The 23,060-nt window shown below is 39.4% G+C and overlaps 1 protein-coding gene across 4 annotated transcripts in view; it reads right to left on the reverse strand.

Moving 5' to 3' along the window:
• Positions 1–23,060, reverse strand: part of POLQ (DNA polymerase theta) — a gene marked incomplete at its 5' end in the record, with an annotated part of 58,594 nt that overhangs the window by 15,108 nt on the left and 20,426 nt on the right. For all 4 annotated transcript variants that reach the window (XR_014686258.1, XM_084500802.1, XM_084500801.1 and 1 more), the window contains 16 exons: positions 474–585; positions 933–1,117; positions 1,669–1,787; positions 3,684–3,810; positions 4,276–4,450; positions 5,708–5,845; positions 7,476–7,669; positions 8,789–9,029; positions 10,498–10,688; positions 11,273–11,416; positions 12,463–15,626; positions 16,423–16,666; positions 18,180–18,304; positions 18,641–18,834; positions 21,086–21,228; positions 22,118–22,322. Coding sequence is in view for 3 of the 4 variants with exons in the window: in XM_084500802.1 (XP_084356928.1) it covers positions 474–585; positions 933–1,117; positions 1,669–1,787; positions 3,684–3,810; positions 4,276–4,450; positions 5,708–5,845; positions 7,476–7,669; positions 8,789–9,029; positions 10,498–10,688; positions 11,273–11,416; positions 12,463–15,626; positions 16,423–16,666; positions 18,180–18,304; positions 18,641–18,834; positions 21,086–21,228; positions 22,118–22,322 (5,701 nt within the window). The remainder of the gene's footprint in view (positions 1–473; positions 586–932; positions 1,118–1,668; positions 1,788–3,683; positions 3,811–4,275; positions 4,451–5,707; positions 5,846–7,475; positions 7,670–8,788; positions 9,030–10,497; positions 10,689–11,272; positions 11,417–12,462; positions 15,627–16,422; positions 16,667–18,179; positions 18,305–18,640; positions 18,835–21,085; positions 21,229–22,117; positions 22,323–23,060) is intronic.

Raw genomic sequence — 23,060 nt, forward strand, 5'->3', positions numbered from 1 at the left:
TTCAAGGAAATCAGAAGACAAAAGAGATCAACAGTTATATTTAGATATTGCAAGAAGTGTGATCTAAAGTCATATTACATATCCTTTGAAATTGTGTTTTAATAAAGAAAATGTTTCTTCATAAAGTTGAGAGCTTTAAAATGAATTCCCAGGGCCGATAAATGTAATAACCAAACAACAGTGTCCTAAAGATGAATAAAACAGGAGTGCAGAGTAAAACATTATTGGAGTATCAAACTGCTCTGCTCATGCACTGGACTTTTTCAAAATGAAAAGCTTTTCTGAAAGAGATAGGAGTAGTAGAGTGCTGAGACAAATTTAGGATTTGAAGAGACACGAAGTGAAGGGATTTAAAAATCAAAAGCAAGCCAAACACACACCCCACATCCAAAAATAAATAAATAAATAAATAAAAATAATCAAACATCACCACCTCCACAAGACACCCAGCTCCCATATAGCCTTCTCCTAACCTGTGTATCTTGATTTGAAGGATTCGATGTAAGTGGCAGCGTCATTTTCATCAATCCCCATCTGCTCGCCTAAAGATTTTGCTCCTATTCCATAGATGATTCCATAGCAAATCTGCCAGAGGACAGTGCAAAGAATCACAAACATATGGTGAGCCATGCAGAGAAACCTGAGCCAAAACGGTGTGATTCACTAGAAAACAAGGGTATGGTAACAAGGGCAAGCCTTCAAGAAGAGAGAATGCTTCAAGTCCAAGCCATTCATGCTGCCTTTCTCCACTCTCATCCCCCAGAACCGAGACAGCCCCAGATGAAACTTTCTAGGATTGGGAGGACTTACAAAACATTTACTGAAAAGTCACAGCCAAACTCAAACAGAAAACCATACTATTGTGACTCCTGATGTTTTGAACACTAAACCTTCCTGCCAAGAAATCTGCTGATTTTTTTCCTAAAAATTACCTGTTTAGCTTGTTGTCTGGTGCTGTCTCCAACAGCTTCAGGATCAATCATCTTCCATTCTGCTGCAATGCTCTTAAAGACATCAGAACCCCTGTTCAAGGCTTCAATGAGTCGACAGTCATGAGACAAATGAGCAAGGATCCTCAGTTCAAGCTGAGAGTAATCAGCAGACAAGATTAAGCCACCTGAAGACAACAAATTAGGCTAAATCATTATTTTATAAATTACTCCAACAACATCCCAAGCACATGACTCTCTACCCCTTCAGACTGAAAGCCCAAATCACATCTTCTTGACTGTTGCCATCACTGATGTCCATGCAGTAACAGCAAAGAGGATAAAACATCTACTCCTAAACCACAGAACTTTCCCCTCATCTCCTGGAGTTAACCTCACAGAGAATAGACATTGGGATAGAGAGAATCCTAGCAGAGTGCAATTTGTGCATTAAGAGCTCTGTAGGTACAGCTCCTTAAAAAAAAATTCCCTCTTAGAGAGTGAATAAAGGTACGAACATTGGAATAAAAACATTTGAATGCTTTACCAAATTAAAACATTCTTCTTTACAGTCTTCTTGTGAATATTTTTGAGAGCACAATAACTACTGCATTTGTTTGCCAAGATATGTTTGCAAGATATGTACCATCACCATTTCTTAACTCTTCATAAGATCTAGGACTTTTTGTTAACTATATTCTTAACAAGTAGCTTGCACAGAGCAGGATCTGTCTGTTACCTGGGAAGGGAACAAAGGCATGCCGCATGCTAACAGAAAATGGGATTCCTCTTCCTTTAGATCTGTCTTCATCCTGAATATTTACACCATTAGGCAACATACTGGAATGCCTTCTACCTCTGTGGAGACAAAGAATGACTTTTCTTCAACAATGTTTAAAACACTTAACGATGCATAATCATTTTTTGTCACCAAAAAATCAGTGAAAGAGGGCAAGACAGTAGCCTCTATTCCACTCTGCTGGACAACCCATGCCTCATTTAACCATGGGAGAATTGGAGACCATATGTACAACTGATAGGATTTACTGACCCCAGATCTGTGACAAAAGTATTCCAAAAAAAGGCAAAAAAGGAGTCCTACAGGAATCTTAAAAATTCAACACTGCACCTTGAGTGCCAGGTCTTCTCTCAACATTTTTCTCATATGCAGAACATCTACTCCAACCAACTGCTAATAGACAGAAAAGATTCCTCCCAGCATCATAAGTACATGTGCAAAACCAAAAAACAGAGCAAAAGTTGCAGATGATATGCTTATAGCACTCTGCATGTTTCCTTGCTAAAGACTGAGCAAAAAATTGTCCGGTGAAAGGCCTTTATAAGCCCTTGAAATCTGGGTCAGGATCCTGAGCAACTTGTTTATTAAAATGAAAAAGGTATCTCTTTGAGATCCATGACAATTCTGCAGAGCAAAGCATGGAAAACACCACCTGTTCTTCCCTTGGGCACTCCCTTTTCTTCTTATACCTTGTCTTTTCAGGGATGGTAGGGATCAAGGAGATGAAGGATAGCACAACAGTCCCAGAAATACATTTTCAAAAGAAATAAAGGTGAGGGACAACATGCAGGAACTACAGATAATCACACTGTCCAGCAGAAGTTCCCAATTTCTTTGTGTGAGTAAGGGCTTTTAATCACTATCTAATTTAGTTACATTCCTTTGGTCAGAAGCTTCTTGCAGTAAAAAGAAGAAAACACACAGGTATGATAATTGCTAAGAAAAAAAGACACTTTGGACTGAAGTTTGTATGGCCTATCGGATTTGGACTACATGACAGCTTCTTCTGTGCCAGAAGTTATTTCTGTGCCTCTGCAATTGCACAGCTTCCTAACACAGTGGTTTAAATAAAGAATGTATTTCCAAACAATCAGTCTGAAAAGCAGGCCTGTCTCAAAGTTCAGCAAGGACTCCTTTTCATTGATGGGCTGCTTCTCTTTGGGACCCAGCTCACTCTTCAACCATCCTGCAAAACTGCTACAAGCCTAAGCATTGCCAGAGCTATTTCTGAAAATGACACTTCTGCCTCCATGGCTAGTCCTGGTTCTTCTCCTAGAGAACATGTGGAACAAGAGCCTGAGTGGGAGAAGAAGAGAAACTGAAAGGAGAGAAAGCCACCACCAAGTATGAAGGCTCACAAGCTAGCTGCCAAAAAATCCACCTTGATAGTTCACTAGACTTCCACACAACTGCTTGATTGCTGGTGTGTAATAATGTCAAAATAGGGTGCTATCTGCATGCTGTTGAAGAAGGTGCTTTACCACAAATGAAATTAATAGCAAAGAACAAAAAATATGTTCACGCATGTTCCCTTAGTATTGTGAGCTGCAGTGAGCTGCACAGCACAGAATGTCTGAATATTCTTCTATTCCTTCCACAAAATCCCACCCTCTTTAAGTGTAGCTCTTAGGAAGTCAGATTCTAAGTTCAGAAACCAGACTCTAAACAGTTCAGTTACTCCTTAGACTCAGGCTTTCCATCCAACAACAGTAGGGTTTCATAAAGAACTACAAAAAGCAAGTGGCTACATTGAGCCACATGCTATTAGTATTATGTCTTCCATGTGTCACTGAATGCTCTGGTATTTATTCCTCTCAAAGTGTAAGGGAAACACTGAGCAATGAGCCACACTGACAAGACAGCAGCCACAGGCAAAGTCAGAAAAGAGAAATTTGACAACTTGACCACATTAAGATCAGGCAAGTAGACAGAAGCTTTGCTAAGATCCTCCTTACCTGCTGCCACAAACAGCACGAGAATAAACAGCTCGAAAGGGTGGGCTTTCTTCAACCACAGTGGGCATTTCAATCGCAAAATCTCTTGGCACACTCTGGATATTTGGCTCCGTGAAAGTTACTCGACCTGAGAAGGAAGACAAGGCATAATTGAGAGTCCAAAAGGAGGCTCTTTAACCTAACACAGGAGAACACACATCTGCATCTCCAACAACCAGATGTTTTGGGAAAAAAAAATGAGAAAATTGAAGAAAAGGAAAAATAGTTTGGGTTTAATGAGCTCCAGCTCATTAAGGTGGTTCCACTGCAGCACTTCCTTGTCACTAATAAGAAACCCTTAAATCCAGAACCTGTTCCAGGGTCAGAGATTTACATGCTAATACATGGAAGAAATGAATAATACTTATCAGGGAACAAAAAAAGCATGTATTTTAACACAGTTAGACTTCTAGTGCAGATTAATGTGACAGAGGTATTTCTGTATTTCCATTTGTTTTGAAAGAAAGCACAGTCTTGATTTCCTTGATCTTTACCTTACACAAACACTGCCAAAAATAAATAATAAGGGAAAATTTTGCACACATTTCTTTACCTGTAGCTGTGTGAGTCTGTGACACTGGATATATCCTTTCCATTCCCAGGACTGAATGCAATCGTTTTTCCCTCTGTAGCGGAAACACCACTTTAGTAATGGCATTGTTGATCCTCCTCCACTCTAGTATGAGCCCCGGCAATGGGTGAAGTGTCTTTAATTTCTCCAAAACATCCTTGTGGAGAGAAAAGAGCGCAACTATAATTAATTGCCTTAAAAGCTTTATTTAGAAAGTTTTTTGCAGTTCTGCAGGGAAAAGTAACTCCTTCACCCACAGTGAACTCCCAGTTTCACTGCCTTAAAATCAAATGGCTATCTTCTCCACGTATACTGCCTAGACATGGACAATGAAAACACCATGAGATACAGCTTCAGTTTTATCACACACAAACAAGGCAATCACCTCTCTTTGGACTTTTGCATCCTTATCACTACCATTAGTCTGCACCACCCAACAAGTCACCTGAAATGATCGTGGCATCACTTGCGATGGGACTCCTGTTTCCTCTTTTTGCCCAGCTTATTGCTTCTCCTCCATCTTCGTGCATATTTGTCTCCCTGTTCTCTCCTATCTGCATGCTAAGAGCTCTTTTCAAAAGACAACGTTACACAAACATTTCTCAGATATAACATTTTTTTGATGTAGCAGGCAGTTACAACCTCTGCCTTCCACATCACAAAAGGAAGGAATCCTCACTTTGCCTCTTGCTCCCTGCTCTGCCACCACTACCACACTTATTTATTCACAGCCACTTCAGTTTCAAAAATCAATACTTCTTTTCTGGCCACTGACTACACTGAACAAGGTGAAACTAAGAAAACAACACATTAATGAGTCCTGAAAACGGGGAACATATCTATCTGCTAATGTTACTTGTCTGACAAGAGTACCCATTAGCCTGCAGCAGTTGATCACCTTCACATATATACAATCTTTTGAAATGCTAAATTTGGTGAACCATAAGAGCGACCATTCTGAAGAAGCCTTCTCTGAAGCACAAAATACAGACTGTATTTTGGTAACCGGTAGGAAAAATAGCGTACTTAATCACCATGATATTTAAGTATCTTTCAAGCTGATGTTGAAACATTCTTCTGCTATTGGTTTTACAAAATAATTATACTATTTTGGTCTTACATTTGGTTCGAGAAATCAAATTCTGCCTGACTATTCTCACTGAAACCTGCTATTTGAAGTTACGTCGTCGCTATACTTGGGCTTTAGACGAGTAGGAGTAGTTAATAACTGCTAACGAAGAAGGCTGAATCCAGTTCGAATTTACAGTGGTAACTGGCAAAGGAAAGGCAGTAATAAGTTTCCTTTCATCTATGTCAGCATACCTAACTCCAAGGTATCCAAGCAGTGGATGTGTGAAGGAAGAAGGAGTTACTTTTACAACTACTTTTAGACTAGACCCAGATTTTACTGTACCTTGGTTGTACTGAACTGCTTGCTCAACCTAACCAGGTTTCCTTTAGCAGATGTTCTTCTGGTGTAACCCAGAGTTTTCTTGTTTCTTTGAACTGTCACATCTCCATTTTGTGGCAGTTTCAGCTCCAGGAACAAAACCTGAAAAAGGCCAAAGTTGCAAATCAGTTTCTGCATGCTACTCCCAGGAGAAGACAAAAAGGGACTCAGCACTTAAACAGTTTATTTCAGCCAAAGGACAGTAGGAATGCTTCAGGTAATTAAAAAGCTGATTAAAGACCTCTGCTGTCAAAGTCATTCCTTCTTGTTTTAATTAGCTACCAAATGCAATCTAAAATCTCATCTCCTAAATACTGTAAGTTTGAGTTCAGAGGTATGTTTTTAGGGAAGGTAATCAACTCCATCCAATCGGTGAGGTTACTGCTGATAGTCAGCTGTAATAAAATGGAGTTAAGATGACTAGAAGTGGGAAGAACATTGGTTAAGAAAAAGAAGTGTTAGTAGGGAACAGGCTTCAGTGCAAAATGAATGGCACAGAAGGAGGTGGTCACAAATACTTTTTATAGTATAGCCAGAATACTAGTTTTTCTAACAAATTGTCAAAAGCTGGAAAATGAAGTATGTGCTCACTAGTTGACATATACAACACAGTTCTTCATTTTTCATTCTGTGTGACACTGTACACAATTTAACAGCTATTGTATTTCATGTCACAGCTGGCAGAAAGGAATAAAAGTTTCTATCTCACACATTTATGTAGCATAAAAGTTTTACTGACACAAAATTAGAAAAGGGAAGCTCTGCTAATCTGTAGAAGATACTTCACATGATTCTTGACAAAATTTCTACATGAAAAACAAGCTTCCATAGTTCAAAGAATTTCAGAAAAACCTTTCTTCCCCTTTTCCATGAAGCAGAGTAAAATTAGAGCTGAGCGTTATTTCAGGAGCTGTATCTCAGACTAATACTACAGAGCAAAACTTCAGCATTTGCAACAAAGCAGGAATATTTCTGTGAACTTCTTTTAGTGATAGCTGCTTGCAAGTTTTGATTGCTTCCATATCAAGTATAGCACCTCAAAAATAAATTAATGAACTAAACTGAAAAAACTGTATGCATGGCAATCCTAAACTACTGCTGTGATACCATGTAGTATACATAAAAAACAGAAAATAATGTTCTTCAGGAATAAAAGCATCAGTAATTTAAATACAAATCTGTTTCCTAGGCTTTTTAAAAAATTGACAGGTTCTTGAAAAAAAAACACAACAGTAATGCATTCTAAACTTGTAAAGCAGTCTTTCCTTCTCTTTCATGCCTGTGAAGGGACAAGAGCAACAGCTCAGCTTATTCAGTACAACTATATTTAGACTGAGATTACATGATATCACATCTAATGTATGCAAAATACTGCTGTTCCAACAAAGCTGGTCTAGTCCTGCACCATTAATCCAAACTATTCCAAAAGCCATTTGATTGGCAGACCATCTCATGCTCCATGAGGAGCCAAGGTCCTATACAGACATGTTTACTTCCACTTAACTTCTACCTTCCTTAGTTCTGCTGAAGTTAGCAGAAATCACAATGATCAGGAACAAGTAGAAGATGCACCTTGCAGGCAGCAAGCTCATAACTAGCCTAAAGACTATCAACTCTGAGAAAAGTTAAATTGTGTTTTGTCCTTTCTTCATATGCACATACATACAAGCAAAAGCATCTTGAGAGTAACTTCTGAGAAGGCCTTCTCCCTCCCACCCTAATCCTCACGTACCTCTGCAATGTCATCCGGGCTGGTCAAGGAGAAACTGTGGCCTGCCAGCTGATATGCCTTGGTCTCAATCTCAGTCAGTTTAGCTTGCATGACCTGTTTCTGGGTTTCATATGCTGCTGTGCTAAAGCCAATGCCATTCAGCTCCAGCAGAGCCAAACAATAATGGCTGGGCATCTCCACTTTAGAAAACACATCTGTAGTAAGTACAAATGACAAGAAAAACTTGTAACATCAAAAACAGATCAACAGCAACCATTTCATAAAAAAGCCACAGGGAAATTCTTGGTTTTTAAAAAAATTAATGTCCTGACACACTGATATCTTTTAATAGATTTAGTTTAAATACTTCTATTTCTGGAATATTTCACGATAACACGTTTATCACAAAAGTATTTAAGTTAACTTCTGTCAAAAATGTGCTGGTTTTTTTTCCCTAAGAAATACACATCTCCTTGGTTATCTACATTAAGCAGATGTACTTAACGTAAAGCTTTCTAGCTTGATACACTTTCATTCCAACACCCACCTATTTAAAAATGGTCTAAGGTTTAGTTGTCACAGTCATAAATGATGTGGTAAACTTGAAATAAAAGAAATTGGTAAGACTGGACAGACCTTAATCTGGATGCTCTGGATGCAATTTAGCAGAAATAACATCACACAGCCCACCAATATGTACACGCTATGGGCTTTTTTTGTTTGTTTTTTTTTCAAATAGGGACAAACACTCAGCAAATGTTAGTGCAAAAGCACCAGATCATTTGTTAGTGAATCACAGAAGTTTCATTGGCACAATGCATATAAGGGAAAGAATGCTACATTAGCAGGCCAAAGAGCAAGAAATCTCCTTCAGATAATATCTGAGGATTTTAAAAAATGTATCTGACAAGGAAAAGAAAGGGTTTTTCAAAATGCTGATGAGAAACCACAGACAGACCCAGAAGTGCCCTCGTAGTGACCAGGGTACTAACCTGGGAGGTAAGGATCTGTTTGATTCAAAGATTTTAAATAAGACTCAGGTCTATTTAATCTCAGGTAGCTGCCTGAACGAGTGGAACTGGTGGATATTTGGGATACAAAATCATCTTAAATCCTATAAGGAACTCACAATTTTTCCCCTGGTTAATTTTTTGACAAAACAAATTATTTCCAAAGGAATATTCCTCTTTTCTTTTAAAAGATCAACATCTTACTCCAGAACACTTAGATAAGAACTCCCAAGCCTCCTCTCTTTTCCACTGATCATTCAGTTTATGGTAGTATAGCTACCCTTACCATCTGTCTTTGCCCTCAAGTGGAGGAGCTCTCTTTACCTGTCAGATTTTGCTTCTGTAATTCATCATGGAGCTGGTTCATGACGTTGAAGATGAGCACAGATTCTATTGCTGCTCTGTACCGCCCTGAATGATCTCTACTGGCACTAAGCCCCAAGCTTTGCACTCCCTGGCCAGTGCCTACTCCTTCCAGTAGAGGTAGCTCATTGGGTAGAAATGTAGTCACCATGCTGTGAAGTGTACGTTCCTTAGAGCCAGAATCAAGCAGCCAACATGCAACCTTGAAAAGAGAGACTTCCATGAGACCTTTCTTCCATTTTAATCATAACACAATATTAATATTTGACTGGGGGTTAATGCAAGGTTTTACTGCAGATCATTTTTCTTGATTTGTCTGGCAGACTGTAAGAATCTGTGGAAAAGTTACATGATTTCAGCTAAAACCTTTAAGATGGCATAAATCAACGAAAAGTTTCATTTTAACTGAAAGTTAATTCTGCACATTTGAAAATCTTACCCTTTGTCAACCTAACACATCTAAAAATGCTGTCCTTCATTTTTTAACTTATTAAATCCTAACATAAAAGTGATTAAATATGACAATCAGGATCAAAACATGTTTACTCTGAAAACTGACCTTGTAAAACTCAAGACTTGCTGTTGATCTAGAATATTAGTCAAGCTGAGCTCTCCTATTTTCTGCATATCAGCACTAGTAGCAAGAATAGTGCATGGCAAATTTTATTCTCAGTAAGCCTCCTACCTCCCACTGTCTTCAAAGCAATTTTGCTCATAGCTATATTTCAATTTGTTGTGTCAAAATAGGATGAAGCACAGGTTTCTACATTGTCTCTGCCACACGAGCAGAAGGTAAAAAACACATATATAGGTAGGGAGATGTGGGGGATGTGGAGGTGTGAATGTGTGTGTATGTATATATTCACTGCATCACTAAATTTAACAAATACGAGTATGACTTCTTTTCATCCACGGAACAGTATGGGGAAAGGTGCTACTTTTATTGCTCTTCGTTTTCATCCTAAAACTAGATTTCAGTACGAAAAGCTAAGTTTGTCCTTGTGGTGAACAGCTTGGCTACATACCTGCAGACCTCAATATTGCCATCACGGTATTCAGCCTACATGTGATGTAAGCTGTAAAAATCAAAACCAGAAATTTCCATGCATAGAGCTTTTTCTATCAAAGACAAGAAGGTCCTTTTACCTCTTCCTAGAGTTTCATTTGAACAACAGATGGTACCCATACCTTTTGAAATTACATGTAAATTTTGTTTTGTTTGAGGAAATAGTAGTAGCAAAGTGGTCCATACAAATTGCAGGTAAATCCTTCAGTCTTCTGCTCTCAGATTTAATAATCTGCCCAGAAGCATTTCTGCCATTTCAGTTGGTAGCTTCTTATAAGCAACAAGCCAAGAGTTCATGCCCATCCAGGGATTTACACTCATCTTTCCCACTTAAATACTCAGGCATGAAAGAATAATGAGTTAATACATCACTGAATCTGCCCTGTTTCTCTTGCAGGCACCATGAATACACACAGTACAAAAAGTCTCCTCTAAATACCATTCCAGATTTTCCACTGGAAGAAAATTTCCCTAAACCCCCTGGCAGAGGTGCATATTTAAATGTAAATTACAGAAGAAAAGTACCAGAAGGTAACTCCTGTCTTTGCATTTGTGTGTTTAAACTAGTAGTTTTACCCAAGATAAATTACTTAATCCTGCCAACCTTTGGGTCCTCAAAACTTCCTTCCAAGGAGATGCCACAAGCCATCACCAGGGTCTTGTAGTGCTGAATGAAGTTATAGACGACAAGTGAGCGCTCCTGCTTCTTCTGCAGGTAGAGCTGCAGATGCTGCAATCTCTCTGTTACAGACAGGTTTTTGTCCAAAGGCGGTGGTGCCAAACTCAGGCTGATTTCTAAGGCAGAAAATAAAAGCAAAATCAACTTTATGCCCACTGCATAAGAAAAGCTAGAGAAAACCTTGAATAAGATCAACTAAAACAACAGTAGGACAGCAAACAAATAACAATAAATCTACACCTCTTTTGTATACTTTATCACACCAGAAAGGGCTCCCAAGAAACAGTGTGTCGTGTCTATACTACTAAAAAAGGAAGGCCAGGAATCAAAACCTAGCCATTAGCACAGACTGTATTCAGCATTCTAGCCTGAGATTTGTTCTAGAGAATGGAAGTTGGAAGAGGTTGGAAGAGAAAAGCATGTAAGCTAGAGGGAACATGGGAGTAACATGTAAGCAGTACACATGAGCAACAGTTCAGCACTTGAGCCAATTACCTGGCCCTATTACACGTATATGGCAGCACTGATATATTCACAGCAACTTGTTCAAGTCTGTTGAATACTTAAAAGTGCTGATCCATAATATGGCTAAATCACTGAGCTGGGTTAGGGATAATCATAGTACTTCCAAAAATCTATCACAAGTACTTTGTTGAACTGCAGCGTCATGTAATGCAGCACAGCCTGTCTGCTCACTCACCATTCTGGTCTTGCATCTGCTGTAAGGAGATATAGTAGGCATCTTTTCCTCCCCAACACACTGCCAGTCCAACTACCAAGATGTCTTCACAGCCTTGGACGGGAAATCCATCATCTTTTGCTTGCATCCTCTGGGGAGAACTTCCTAAGGAAATATTTTTAAGTTACAATTATAAAACAGCATCTGTAAATGCAAGAGGATTTTACTCCTGAAAATAGTATGTACAATTGAGTGTAAATTTGTTGAGAGTGAATATATACCTTCATTTCTATCTGCATGGAGAAAATATCTGTATTTCTTTTTGAAAAAAAAAATACAACAGCAACAGTTTCTCGTATCTCTTAGCAGAAACAATCAACAATATAACATCCCTGCAAAATGTCCTTTTCTAGCAATCTCTTCAAAAGTTCAGGCAGAACTGTATTCCCTCCTATCAATTTGTAAAACATTACACGTTTGTCTGTCAAAACTATATTTTGATAGCTGAGATTTTTTGTTAGTATGACCATATGAGAGCAAAAAATGTAACTGCTTCATCTTGTGTTTTTAAAAGAAAAGTGTGTTTATACAGCAGCAGCAGCAAACAAACTGCGGCAAATGAGTATTTCTGTGGGGAAAAACATGAAGCAATATTGCAACAATCCAGAGACTGATCTGAATTTCATATATAGAAATACTGAACTAACTTAACATCTCACAAGCTGGAAAATATTTAACCTTGCTTAGGAGGCAACCCCACAAGTAATACTGCTTGGTGGAGACCCTGAGCAATCCATACAGTTCACTGTTCAGTATATTTTTTATTTGAAAATATACTAAAAGTTACGACATGGAAAGGTACATATGTCAAAGCAACTGCACAACACAGATCCATTTAAAATTAGATAAGAAACGTTAAGTATGTTCAGCTGTTTTCTCATAGAAACAATCTGCTAAGGCTTCATTAAAGTCCCCAAAGACCTACGAGTGCAATGCTTGACACCAGCTCTCCATCCCCTACTAACACTCGGCTCCTTTGCTTTACTGAGACTGACGATATTTAGTTAATGTCAGTAATTTTCCTCCTTTTTTTTGCAAATTCTTTCTTTCTTCTCCTTTTTTTTTGCAAATTCTTTCTTTCTTCATCCCTGCTTTCAGTGGAAGATGCTACCCCGTTGCTCACAAATAACATGCTAGAACACGGAACCAACCTTGTTTGAATCTGCCACCAATCGTTGATTTGGGCGACACCAGACGTTCTGTCCTTTCACATGCCACTGAGATGGAGAATCTGCTTTTCTCCTTCCACTCTGCAAGAAAAGTCTGGAAAAGTACTTTGTCACTCGCTACGTCAATGATAGTGAAACTTTCAGCACTTAAGGGAATGAGTGGAAAAGCATCCTGAGACAGCTGCAGCGAAAAGCCTTGGTCTATAGTGGAATCGTCTCTTATCTCATCAGTCTCAATTGGGTCTACGCTCTCCAAATTGAACTGGAGTGTTTTTACCTGCTGCTCTGCATCACTTTTGCTATTCTGCCGTGGCTCAATCAGTTGCCCTTCCTTCACGCAGGCAACTTGTCTCTTCCTTGTAGATTTCACGGAGAGAGATCCAGAACTTTGGGGAAAATGTTCTTTGGGGGGTGTTGGAGGAATAAAGCCATTACAGTTATCTGGTGGAGGACAGGATGTTCTGTTGCTTCCCTTGAGCTTAAGTGTTACACAGTCTGATTTCTGAACATCCAAGTCTTCTGCTTTGTTTTCTTTAATTCTGTAATGGTCTTTTAAATCCTGGCAATTGGGCAAAGGCTCTGCCTGACGATGATCAAATTCAAACACTGCATCTGGCTCTTGCTTAGCAATAGAAGCAACCAACTTCCCTTTCAAACAGGAGCTTTGCAGATTTACTGAAACTGGTTCAATGCCTGAAGGGCTAGGCCATTTGTCTAATACATCCTGCAGTCCTGGGCTCAGTTCAAACGAGTGGTCAGTACATGCCACTGGATGGGTTTTCTCTTCCAAAGTTTGCTGGCTGCTCTGGAGCTTTTCACCTTGATCCACTACTAAAACCTTTGGATTGGGGTCATTGTTACAAATCACTGGGTTTCTTAATCGGGACTGACCGTGAAATGGAGAAGTAGGATCTCCCAGAAAAGATGGGGAGTTCTCATGATCCAACACTTCAGCAATGAGATCAGAGAAGGCTAGAGAGGCATCATTACACTGTGCTGGATCCTCATGCTCTTTCTGATTGTTACTGACATCAGATTTATTCTGAGCAGGCCTTACGTTCTGCAAGAGACCATCTGCAGGAAGCAAAGCCCCCTGCCTTCCCGCAGGTTCCTTTCTGTCAGCTTCCACGGCTTGCATAGCTGAAAGATCACTGACATTACTGAAGCTATCATCAAACAGCAAGCTGTCACTCATATTCAGGCTCGTTTCAGTGACAGGATGGCATTTGACTTGTTCTTGCTCCCTACCAAGAGGGGAGGTTGCTTTATTAGGACCCTTAGAAGCACTCTCCTCTTTCACTGAATTTTGGGTCTGGTAATCTTGTAGGAAACTGTGCAGCTGGGAGTCAGTCACCGAGAAATCAATTTCTTTAAGGAAAGGTGCAGGTTCTGTTTCTTTTGCTATGGGCTGTACATTTGAGTCTCCAGACTCCAAAACTTTGTTACTGCAGTGCTGATCTGTGCTTTTTATAATATTACTCGTTGTGATAAGACTTGATAAGCCCAGTTTCCTTACTGTTGCAGCTAGCCTTCCACCAGTAGCATTTTCAGTCTGCAAAGTCCTTAGTTTCCTGGAGGTTTCCTGCTGTGGTACTGCTGCCAGCTCTGAACCCTCTGTTCCCTGCTGTCCTGTGATTCCAGCTGCTGCCTGTTTTATTATGCTCTCAGTCTGAGTATCCAACTGTAAGCTGTCTTCAAAGTCTCTACAGTCACAAAAAGGAGCAGAGGACGAACCATTTTGAACACCATCTGCATCACAAACAGCTCTGGAATTTACTAAAGAGTCTTTCAGAAAATCCTTAGGATGACTGTTGCCTTTCTGTAGTACTCCAGCTTGTAACAATATTCCATTGGGTTTTTCACTCCCATTTTTGGCACCACTCTGGATCTGAACATGGCAGGATTTATCACCACCAGGACAAAAATGTGCAGGCTTCTGTTTCCTGCTGCCGTTATGGACACATTCATTTCCAGAGCAGCTAGCACACACATTACAGTGATCTGTGCCTAAAGCAGAGTGCTGCTTAGCAGTCGTTGCCTCAGCACAGCTCACATCTTTTTGCATTTTATTGACTTTATTCTGCCTATCATCAATATATTTGTTTCTCTGCATTCTAGCAGTAGCAGGTACTACTGGATTTTCTACAGCATCGTGCATCTCCGTGTTGACACGTGGAGTACCCTGTAATATAACAGTTGCCTGAAAACATCCTCTTCCCTTAGGCACACCTTCATTTGAGGTGGAAGGCTCTGTAAACAGCTCCTCCATTTTATCTTTCCTCCCACCATTAATCTGTACAGAATTTGAGACTTTGTGAGCTACGGACCTTTTTTCTAAAAATTCCTTATTATTTTGGTCTGAAAAAAAATTATCTTTAGAAATGCTGGGGTGGAAGGTAGAAGGCTTTTCTTTATTTATGTTAAGCATACTTGAATCTTCAAGTAGTGAGCTCTGCAGTTTTGAAACAGTATTTTTGTTCCTAGTCCGGTTTAAATGTGCGTCCATACTTCTTATCAGTCTAGAAGCTGAAGACATTTTTCTCAGTGTTGGTGTCTTTCCTTGCTCAGTAGGGAGTTCTGGAATTGCTCTCCTGGAACCTACCTCATTTTTGACCTGAGAAATTCCTTCCCCATTTTCAATACCTTTGCTCATATTGAGACGTTTTCTAGCACTGTGCACAGTGTCATCATTTCTTTCCTCTGCTGGAGCTTGTTTCTTACATGGGACTTGGCTCTCAAATCTGGAGTTTGCTGTACTACCGCTTAGTCGCCTTTTGCACCCCTTTTTAATATTTAATACGTTTCCAACCTGGGAACCAAGGCTATTATGATGCTGATCTCTGCACACTTTTTTGTTTAACACCCTAGAAGACTCAGAAGACTGCTCTCCATTTGATCTACACGGTCTGTCTTCCAGCTCTGACGCACTGCTGATCATAGAGGATGAATCAGACTCAAGAAAAGACTCTGGGTTCCACTGCACTCCCATCAGTGCCAAATCCTGCTGGAGAAGTCCTCTGGCTTCTTCCACAATGAGGAAAGCTGCTTCACTTTCAGTTAAACCCTTCATTCCAGCCATCCAGATGCTGCGCACAGTCCGACGCTCCTCTGCTGATTCTTCATCTTCATCCACAGCCTTACGACCACTGCAGAAGAGGTAACAGACAGATATGAAAAATAATGCAGAAAACAGCAAACAATACAAGGGCCAATTGGCCCTATTCTGCTCTGCTCCTATTTCAGATAGCATCACAGCTTCAGAGAAGCACTCTGTCCAAAATGTACCATGCTTAATAGGAAAGAACAGTTTCAGTTTTCCACATTCAGATTGATATCAGTGAAAGAAAGATATTACTGGCTTTGTCTACGCTGCATTCCTCAGAAGCATTCCAAGTTTCTGTAACCAAATACGTGCCGCAGATAAGTCCCAAATCCCTACTAAGACAAGATGCAAGACTGAATCAATCCCCTTCTACACACTTCCATGCAAAGAAAGGTAACCTCAGGAGCACAAACCAGACAGGTACCATGACACAGTCTAATAGGTATACGATAGGGAAAGTTTGTCATTGCACTAACATGAAAATTGCAAGAGAATCTGAAATGATATACAGTAATAAACCATGAACTCATTTGTTCATATGGTGGAGCACGAAAGCGTTAACCTTTTAGAGGCAGAAAAAATCTCCAAAAAGCATTAACAATTCAGGAACAAGAGGAAAATTTAGGTCTCACAAAGTCATGCTGCAAATACAACATGCTTCTATTAATTTCAAAGTAATCATGTAATTACTGTGATCAGTCACAGAGACCTGCAAGTTATTTTTAAGTAACATTTGGCAACAAGTCCCAAAAGGTTGCCATATTTAATTACAGGTTTCATCCTGAAATCCTTCACCTTATAAACAAACTTCTTGATTTCTGGACTTTCTCATTACTCACCTTTTGAATGGTACCGAATTCTTCAGAGCAGTTGCCACATCACCAGGACTGGCTTTAGCAAGATCAGCCACTGTGACAAAGCCAGCGTTGTACAGCATCCTAGCACGCTGGGCATTCAGCAGAGAGACTCGTACCAGGTCACAAAGCTCCCTTTGAACCCCAAAAGTGAGGCGGCTCTGGAACTGAGAGAGCAGCAGCTCCATGTTGTGCCAGCCCAGTCGATTACAGAAAACTGTTACCATTCCTGAAACACAGAAGTTACAGAAATCTTAACTCTACCTCCAGTACTGTACTACTAAACTGGATCCACTCCCCTCTCTGTCCCAGCTGAACAGACTTTTCCTTCCCATTTCTCACCTTCCCAGTACTCACAGTAAAGGCCACCATTTCCTAACTCATGTTTATTACAATCCTGACTAGGAGCTGCTCTTGCAGAAGTCAACGTAATCTAGAATTAAATAGTTTATAAGTGAGGCAGAAACTCTGAACAACACTGCTTTTCCAAAGACTCTAACCTTGCAAAAGTGAAGCACGTGCATATCCTCTAGCAGAATTCCTGTGAACCAAACACAATGAATAGAAGATAGCAAAAGCAATGGTAAGAGGGACTCAGAGAGGCCACTCTGCACTGACGTCCCTAAGAGCAGAACTTGGCCAGCAGAACTTCAGTTACTGAGAGTACCACAGGAGATAGCAAAGCCTATGGAGAAGGTTACAACTGCAGTCCCCAAAACATGGGAGGGGAAAAGAGCAGGGAAAAGACCTTTTCTTACTCATATATTGCATCTATAAGAGTATGAAAATAACTGAGAGACACAGCATCCCTCACTGCCATATTTTTATTGTGATTATAGAATACAGTTTTTATCATATCTCTTATCTATATGTCATGTCAACAGTTAATTTCACTTTTCAAATTACTTTTGTTCCTGCACTTATCTACCTGATTGCTGAAAATGATTAACACTGGGAATAGAGAATTGTGAAACTGCTCTAACACGAAGTTATTTATACTACCAGAATTAATTTAAACTACTCCGCATCAGTTGGCGTGACCTTTTCATTCTGGGGCTTTGACTCATGCTGCAACCCACACATATGGTTTCGCAAGTTGAGCTAAAACTGTCTTAAAAATTGAAGATCCATTTACGGAGTAATGCAAGACTTGACTTAGGCAACAGAAAAAAAAAAAAAGTATCTCGATCACACAGTGGGCTGCTACCTATACTCCTACACAGCCCTTATAAGGAAGCTATGATAAAGGTGACAGCTCTCTGACCTCTCACTATCTGGTGATAAACGACCTGGAAATGATTCACCCTTTTGAAAACTGTAAAATTATACTCTCTGACCAATTACTTTGCAAGCAGGAAAAAGGCACGCTGTCTAGGAGACCCTGGACTTTACCCATATTGAAAGATACTCTTTCCTAACACGGCAAAGATTCAGAACGGACTTGTACTTAATTTCTGGACTTAATACTGAACAAACTACATTGCTGCACAGTACACAGATGGTTTCCACAGACATCAGCATGCTACAGCACTGCTTGATTCCACCCAGCTGGCCCCATTCCCGCAGCATGCTCTGTGGTTCCATCTCAAAGCAGGGGCAACCACAGATTAAGCCATGAAGTTGGAAGTGGTTTTACAAGACCGATTGTTGTTACACACTGTGGCTATCTTATCCCCTTGTCTGGAAGGAAAGAAAACAGACTAACCTAAGACTCTTGTGGATTCTTTGCCCACATAACTTACCTGCATAGGTGGCAGCAGACTGCTGCAAGGACTGAAGCTGGCCACGGCTGCAACCATATTTCTTGGTCATATCTTTTAAGGGAACCTCACTGATTAAATCCAGAAGGGCAAGACTAGTGAAAAACCTAGAGAAAAAAAAAAACAAAACAAAACAAACATACATGGAAATATAATCATCATCCAGGGCATGTCAGAGTACAGGCAAAATTCTCTGTGATAGCACAGAACAGAATGGTGCTATAGCATAGCACAGAAAAGAAACACAGAAGATGGCTTCCAAATAACATCAGCACAAGCATCTTGTGATAACAGTGCTCTCACTCTGGAGTGGACTGGGCACAGGTTCTCTCTAAGTGTATCTATGAGCTCACACATCAAGAAAACCAGTTCCTGAAAAAAGCCTATCTACCCCTTGTGCTAAAGGCTTTGGTCTTTGCTCATTCACGTCCATTTGTGGCTACCTTTTGTGGATTGCCATTTGTCTGTGCTGTTTCTCTGTCTTAGCTATGATTTTGCCTTTTACAGAGCGGGCCAGAAAGCCTTCTTCGATCCCCACCAGCTCAGCCACACGTTTCATTGAGGCAGGCAGCTTCTCCCATAAGCAGAAAAACTGGTACCAATCAATTGTGGTCCACTCCTCATACACCGGGGTAACCTAAAGAAAATAAGATAATGTAAAAAGCTATTTCAAAGAAACAAACAGCAGAGCTCTGGCTAAACAAATGCAGTCTAGAGAATGTGGTTAGAGCATCCCACACACAACTCAGAGGCACTGAATCATAACCATGTACCCTGAAGAAAGTAAAAGCTCTTCTAACCCATTTTTTTTAATATTTGTACTGATGAGATGTGATGTGACTCATAATGATGAAACAATTCAGAAACTTTGTCAGATTGTTCCCCAAATCCAAGCCCTGTAAGATACTTTAGGCTGTATTTTTACCCTCCTTTAACAGAATAAAACTTCATTCTCTTTTTACCAAAATTGACAGATTACCTATCAGCCTCTTGGAGCCACTAGCAAGCACACTAACCACTACCACGACATTTGATAAAGCAAGAGGGGAAATAAGTTTTGCCAGAGCTTATCAAAGTTTTAATTTACCTTTGGTACAGTTAAGTCTCAACATTTTTTTTACACTAACAAAAAAGCCATTCAAAGTATTCACACACTTTTAGACAAAAAAAACATTTCTGTTGTCATTCAGTCAGCACAGTTAGTTTCAGTATGAGGAGACAAAATGTCTTCATATCTGTATCGACATACTGCAAGATTAATTATTTTGAAATAACTAACAGTTGTTGGGGAACATTTAATGGAACACAGAATACCAGACACCTACGCAGTTGTAAATTGTCCATTCCTGTTCATCTGCTGAGAAAAACAAGAGTTATTACGATAGGGATTGTGTTTTGCTTGTTGTTGCTTTGTTTTTTTTTGTTTGGTTGGTTGGTTGGTTGGTTTGGTTTGTTTTTTTTTTCTTGAAAGAAAACCCTTTTTCCTAGTCTAAGAAATATTTCTTCCTTTTAATCAACTTTCCTAAAACACAGGGTCTTAGAATTCATATTTGTACAAGTAAAAGTTTCAAGTCTAATAATTATAAAGCATTATAGCAGATAATTCATAAGAAACACACAGAGAACAATTCTTTAAAAAGCAAAAACAAACAAACAAAAAACACCTTCTTTGGCCTTAAAAATTAACAGACTTTGCAAGAAAATGTTTAGGCTATGTTAACGGAAGAGAATGTCAAGAACTTGCGTGAATTTGATTTAAAATAACACAAGAGAGTGTTATTTTTCTGTTACTTTTCTGTTTTAGAGACAGAAATGGGAAAAAAACTCACTGGTGCATGACACAAAATAGTCCACTTTGCCTCATAGGAACAGAACAAAATATTATGTGGTCCTCTAGAACACAGATAAAAGTACACATGGAAAACTAGTTGATTTAAAAAAAAAAGTTTCAGTCAATAACTAAGCTAATGAACACAGCAAGCAGAAACAAGCATCCTCGGTCTCCTGCATCTCCCAACAACTTCTGCAATGCCAAGCTTTTTTCTTTTTTTCCACCAGGCAAGATGCTCAAATTTTGCCATTGATTTATCAGCCTGGTTAAGAAAATTTGCTTTATACTTCAGGAGAGTAAAGATAACTGTCAAGTTTGGGATTATGTTTGAATGATAGGCCGTGCAGCTGTAAATCCTTGGATATTCACTGCTACTTCATCTTGTTTCCTCACTAATCTTGACAGATCTGTGGCTCCCTCTCCAGAAGTCTTAAATAGTATTGCTTAGTTTTCAAGCGCATGTACACATTACTCTTAACAAACTTCTGGACACTTTCCCTTCAAAAGATTTAGCACAATCCTTCCGTTAGCCCTGGCAGGACCACCAGGCAAGTAAACTAAATCAGAGATGAATGAACCCATAAAAGGCCCATCTATAAGAACAACAACAAAAAAAACAGTGTGGTTCTCTCAGGCTTTTTGTAGGCAAAACAGATGCTGAAACAGCAAAAGTTGTTTGAGCCTACAGAGGTAATCTGAGATGCATCCTATTGATTCCAAACACAAATCAAAAGCAATTACTTTAGTGCACTTCAAAAGTCTCAGATAAATTACCGTTATTCTAGAACCATAACTCACAAATTTCTGAAATCTTCTGAAGTGAGGAGTGACAAAAATGGGCTTAGATGAACATGGAGCATCTGCCTACACAATAGACCCTATGGGAACAGATTAGTTTTGAAGAACATTCAATTTCAAAACTTTTCTTCATTTAGGATTACCTACGCAAGCCATGAAAAATTACGTCCATGGAGGTCTCAAGAATACTGCACTGTATTTTCAATCCTTTATTCATTTTCTGCAGCGCAAGATAAGAAACGCAGAACGAGGAACCTACCAAATAGACAATATGCAGATCGTTCTCCAGAACAAAGCTTTTCATAGCTCGCTGCAGGTCAGCAAAAATTTCCATGGCTTCAGTTGGTGAAAGAGAAGAGGAAAGAGTAGCTGAGCCAAGATGTGTGGGATGATAAACCTTTGCTGTTAAAAAATAAATAAATAAATAAATAAATAACACATACAGAGAAATTTAAGTGCAAGTTTATATCTCACTTTCAGGTTGCAATGCATTTTATAGATTCTACTGACTTTTCCCAACTGCTTTTTCAAAAAGAAATGGAGTATCTCTCCAGTCTGAAGACAGGAAAATGGAAACAATAAAATAAAGATCTTGCATAGAGTCTAAGCTAGCCTTTTTCAGAGGCCAGATCACAAGTCTGGATCCCTCTAACTACTCAGACTAGCAATTACGATAGCTATTTTAACCCCCCAAAAATGGAAACTCATCTACAATCCCACCAAGGAGTTGTTGAACATGCCTTCCATGAGAGTGTCAAATATATAATTTTCATTAAAAAAGATATACAATGATTCTGTAACAGGAGTTCTTTCTATTACTATAAGAGTCGCATCATTAGTCATCTTAAGAAAATAGCCCAAAAGAGGACAAAGTGCAGCCTAATATAACAAGTTCTAGAAGAGCCTTGTACTCTCTCAGAATGTGCCAGTTCTTCTCCATAAAGACAAAAATTATAGTGTGCATACATCCTGAAGTAAAATTTCACCTTCTTTAAAGATAGCTTGGGAATTTGTAGATAAGGATGCATCAGTCTTAGAGGTGACATGCAGAGGCCTTCCAAGAACACTTGCATACAAAAATGATTAAGAAGGTATAAAGTTACCCTCTTGAAAGCTATAACTTCCTGACACATGATTTTTAATAAAAGAAATGCACAGAAGTTCACATTATAAATTTACATTCAATATCTACCCAGCTGCAGAAGATTTACTGATTCAAACCGCTAACTGCAGGCACTGGTAAGAAACAGAACAGGGAACAGCAACATTACCTAGACAATTCTGTGATTACCTTTCTCATCATCGCCAGAGTCCAGAACCTGAATGAATTCGTTCTCCAGCAGCCATGCTACACAAGCCTCAATAGGTCCAGTCTGTGCTTTGTCTTGCTGTTTCTCGTTTCTCCACTTGCTGCTGCTCAAGCTGGATGCAAGAAGAGTGCAAGAAGCATAGGTCTGCACATCACTTGGAGTGTTGGCCACTCCTCCCACTATGATCTGTTGAAGAAAGTGACTTGTTCATCTTGCCAGAGAAACAGCAAGATGGAACATCAGATCTGAGAAACAGAGATTGGTGCATTACCTACCCAAGTTTTAAAGAACCAGTGTGAGAGAGGAACATGAGGCAAAACAACTGCCAACCTTTAAGGACTTCCCTTGGCAAAAAGTTAGACACCTTATAAAGAAGTTGAAGGGCTAAGCTATGGCAAAAAATTAAAGCTCTTAAAAACTCAGACTGAGTTTTCAAAAATCCTAGCATTTTGAAAGTGAACATAAACATAGTAGCAATTTAGAACTAAGACTAGATGTAGGCATTCTGCTTAGCCAACCCTTCCTTTAAAATCTTAGAACACAAACTGCAACTTTCTGAAGAAAAAAGGTAACTGAAAATGAGGAGTTCTCCCCAGATCTTTCAGTATAGTGAAGTTGTCTCTTAATAAATCTGAGTGCTACATCCTATGATTGTTTTCCTGATTTAGAGTGATTTTTCCTTTGGATCTTTTTTTCCACATAACTGCTTTTTCCCTGTGAGTTACTTACGTGTGTGTGTGTCTTCCCTGAGACAGCAAGGTGTTTAACTAGAAACTCTATTTCAAGGTTTCAGTAGATTTCTTTCATGTAATAAAGCACCCCCAACCAGAAGAGAAGCCATCTTTAGATAGTTCTTATGTAAAAAAGTGCATTTGGAAATTCCACTGGTCTGGTAAGAATTCTAAACCTATGGAATCACAACCA

The sequence above is a fragment of the Aythya ferina genome (genome assembly GCF_964211825.1).
Source record: "Aythya ferina genome assembly, chromosome: 1".
Classification (NCBI taxonomy): Eukaryota; Metazoa; Chordata; class Aves; order Anseriformes; family Anatidae; genus Aythya; species Aythya ferina.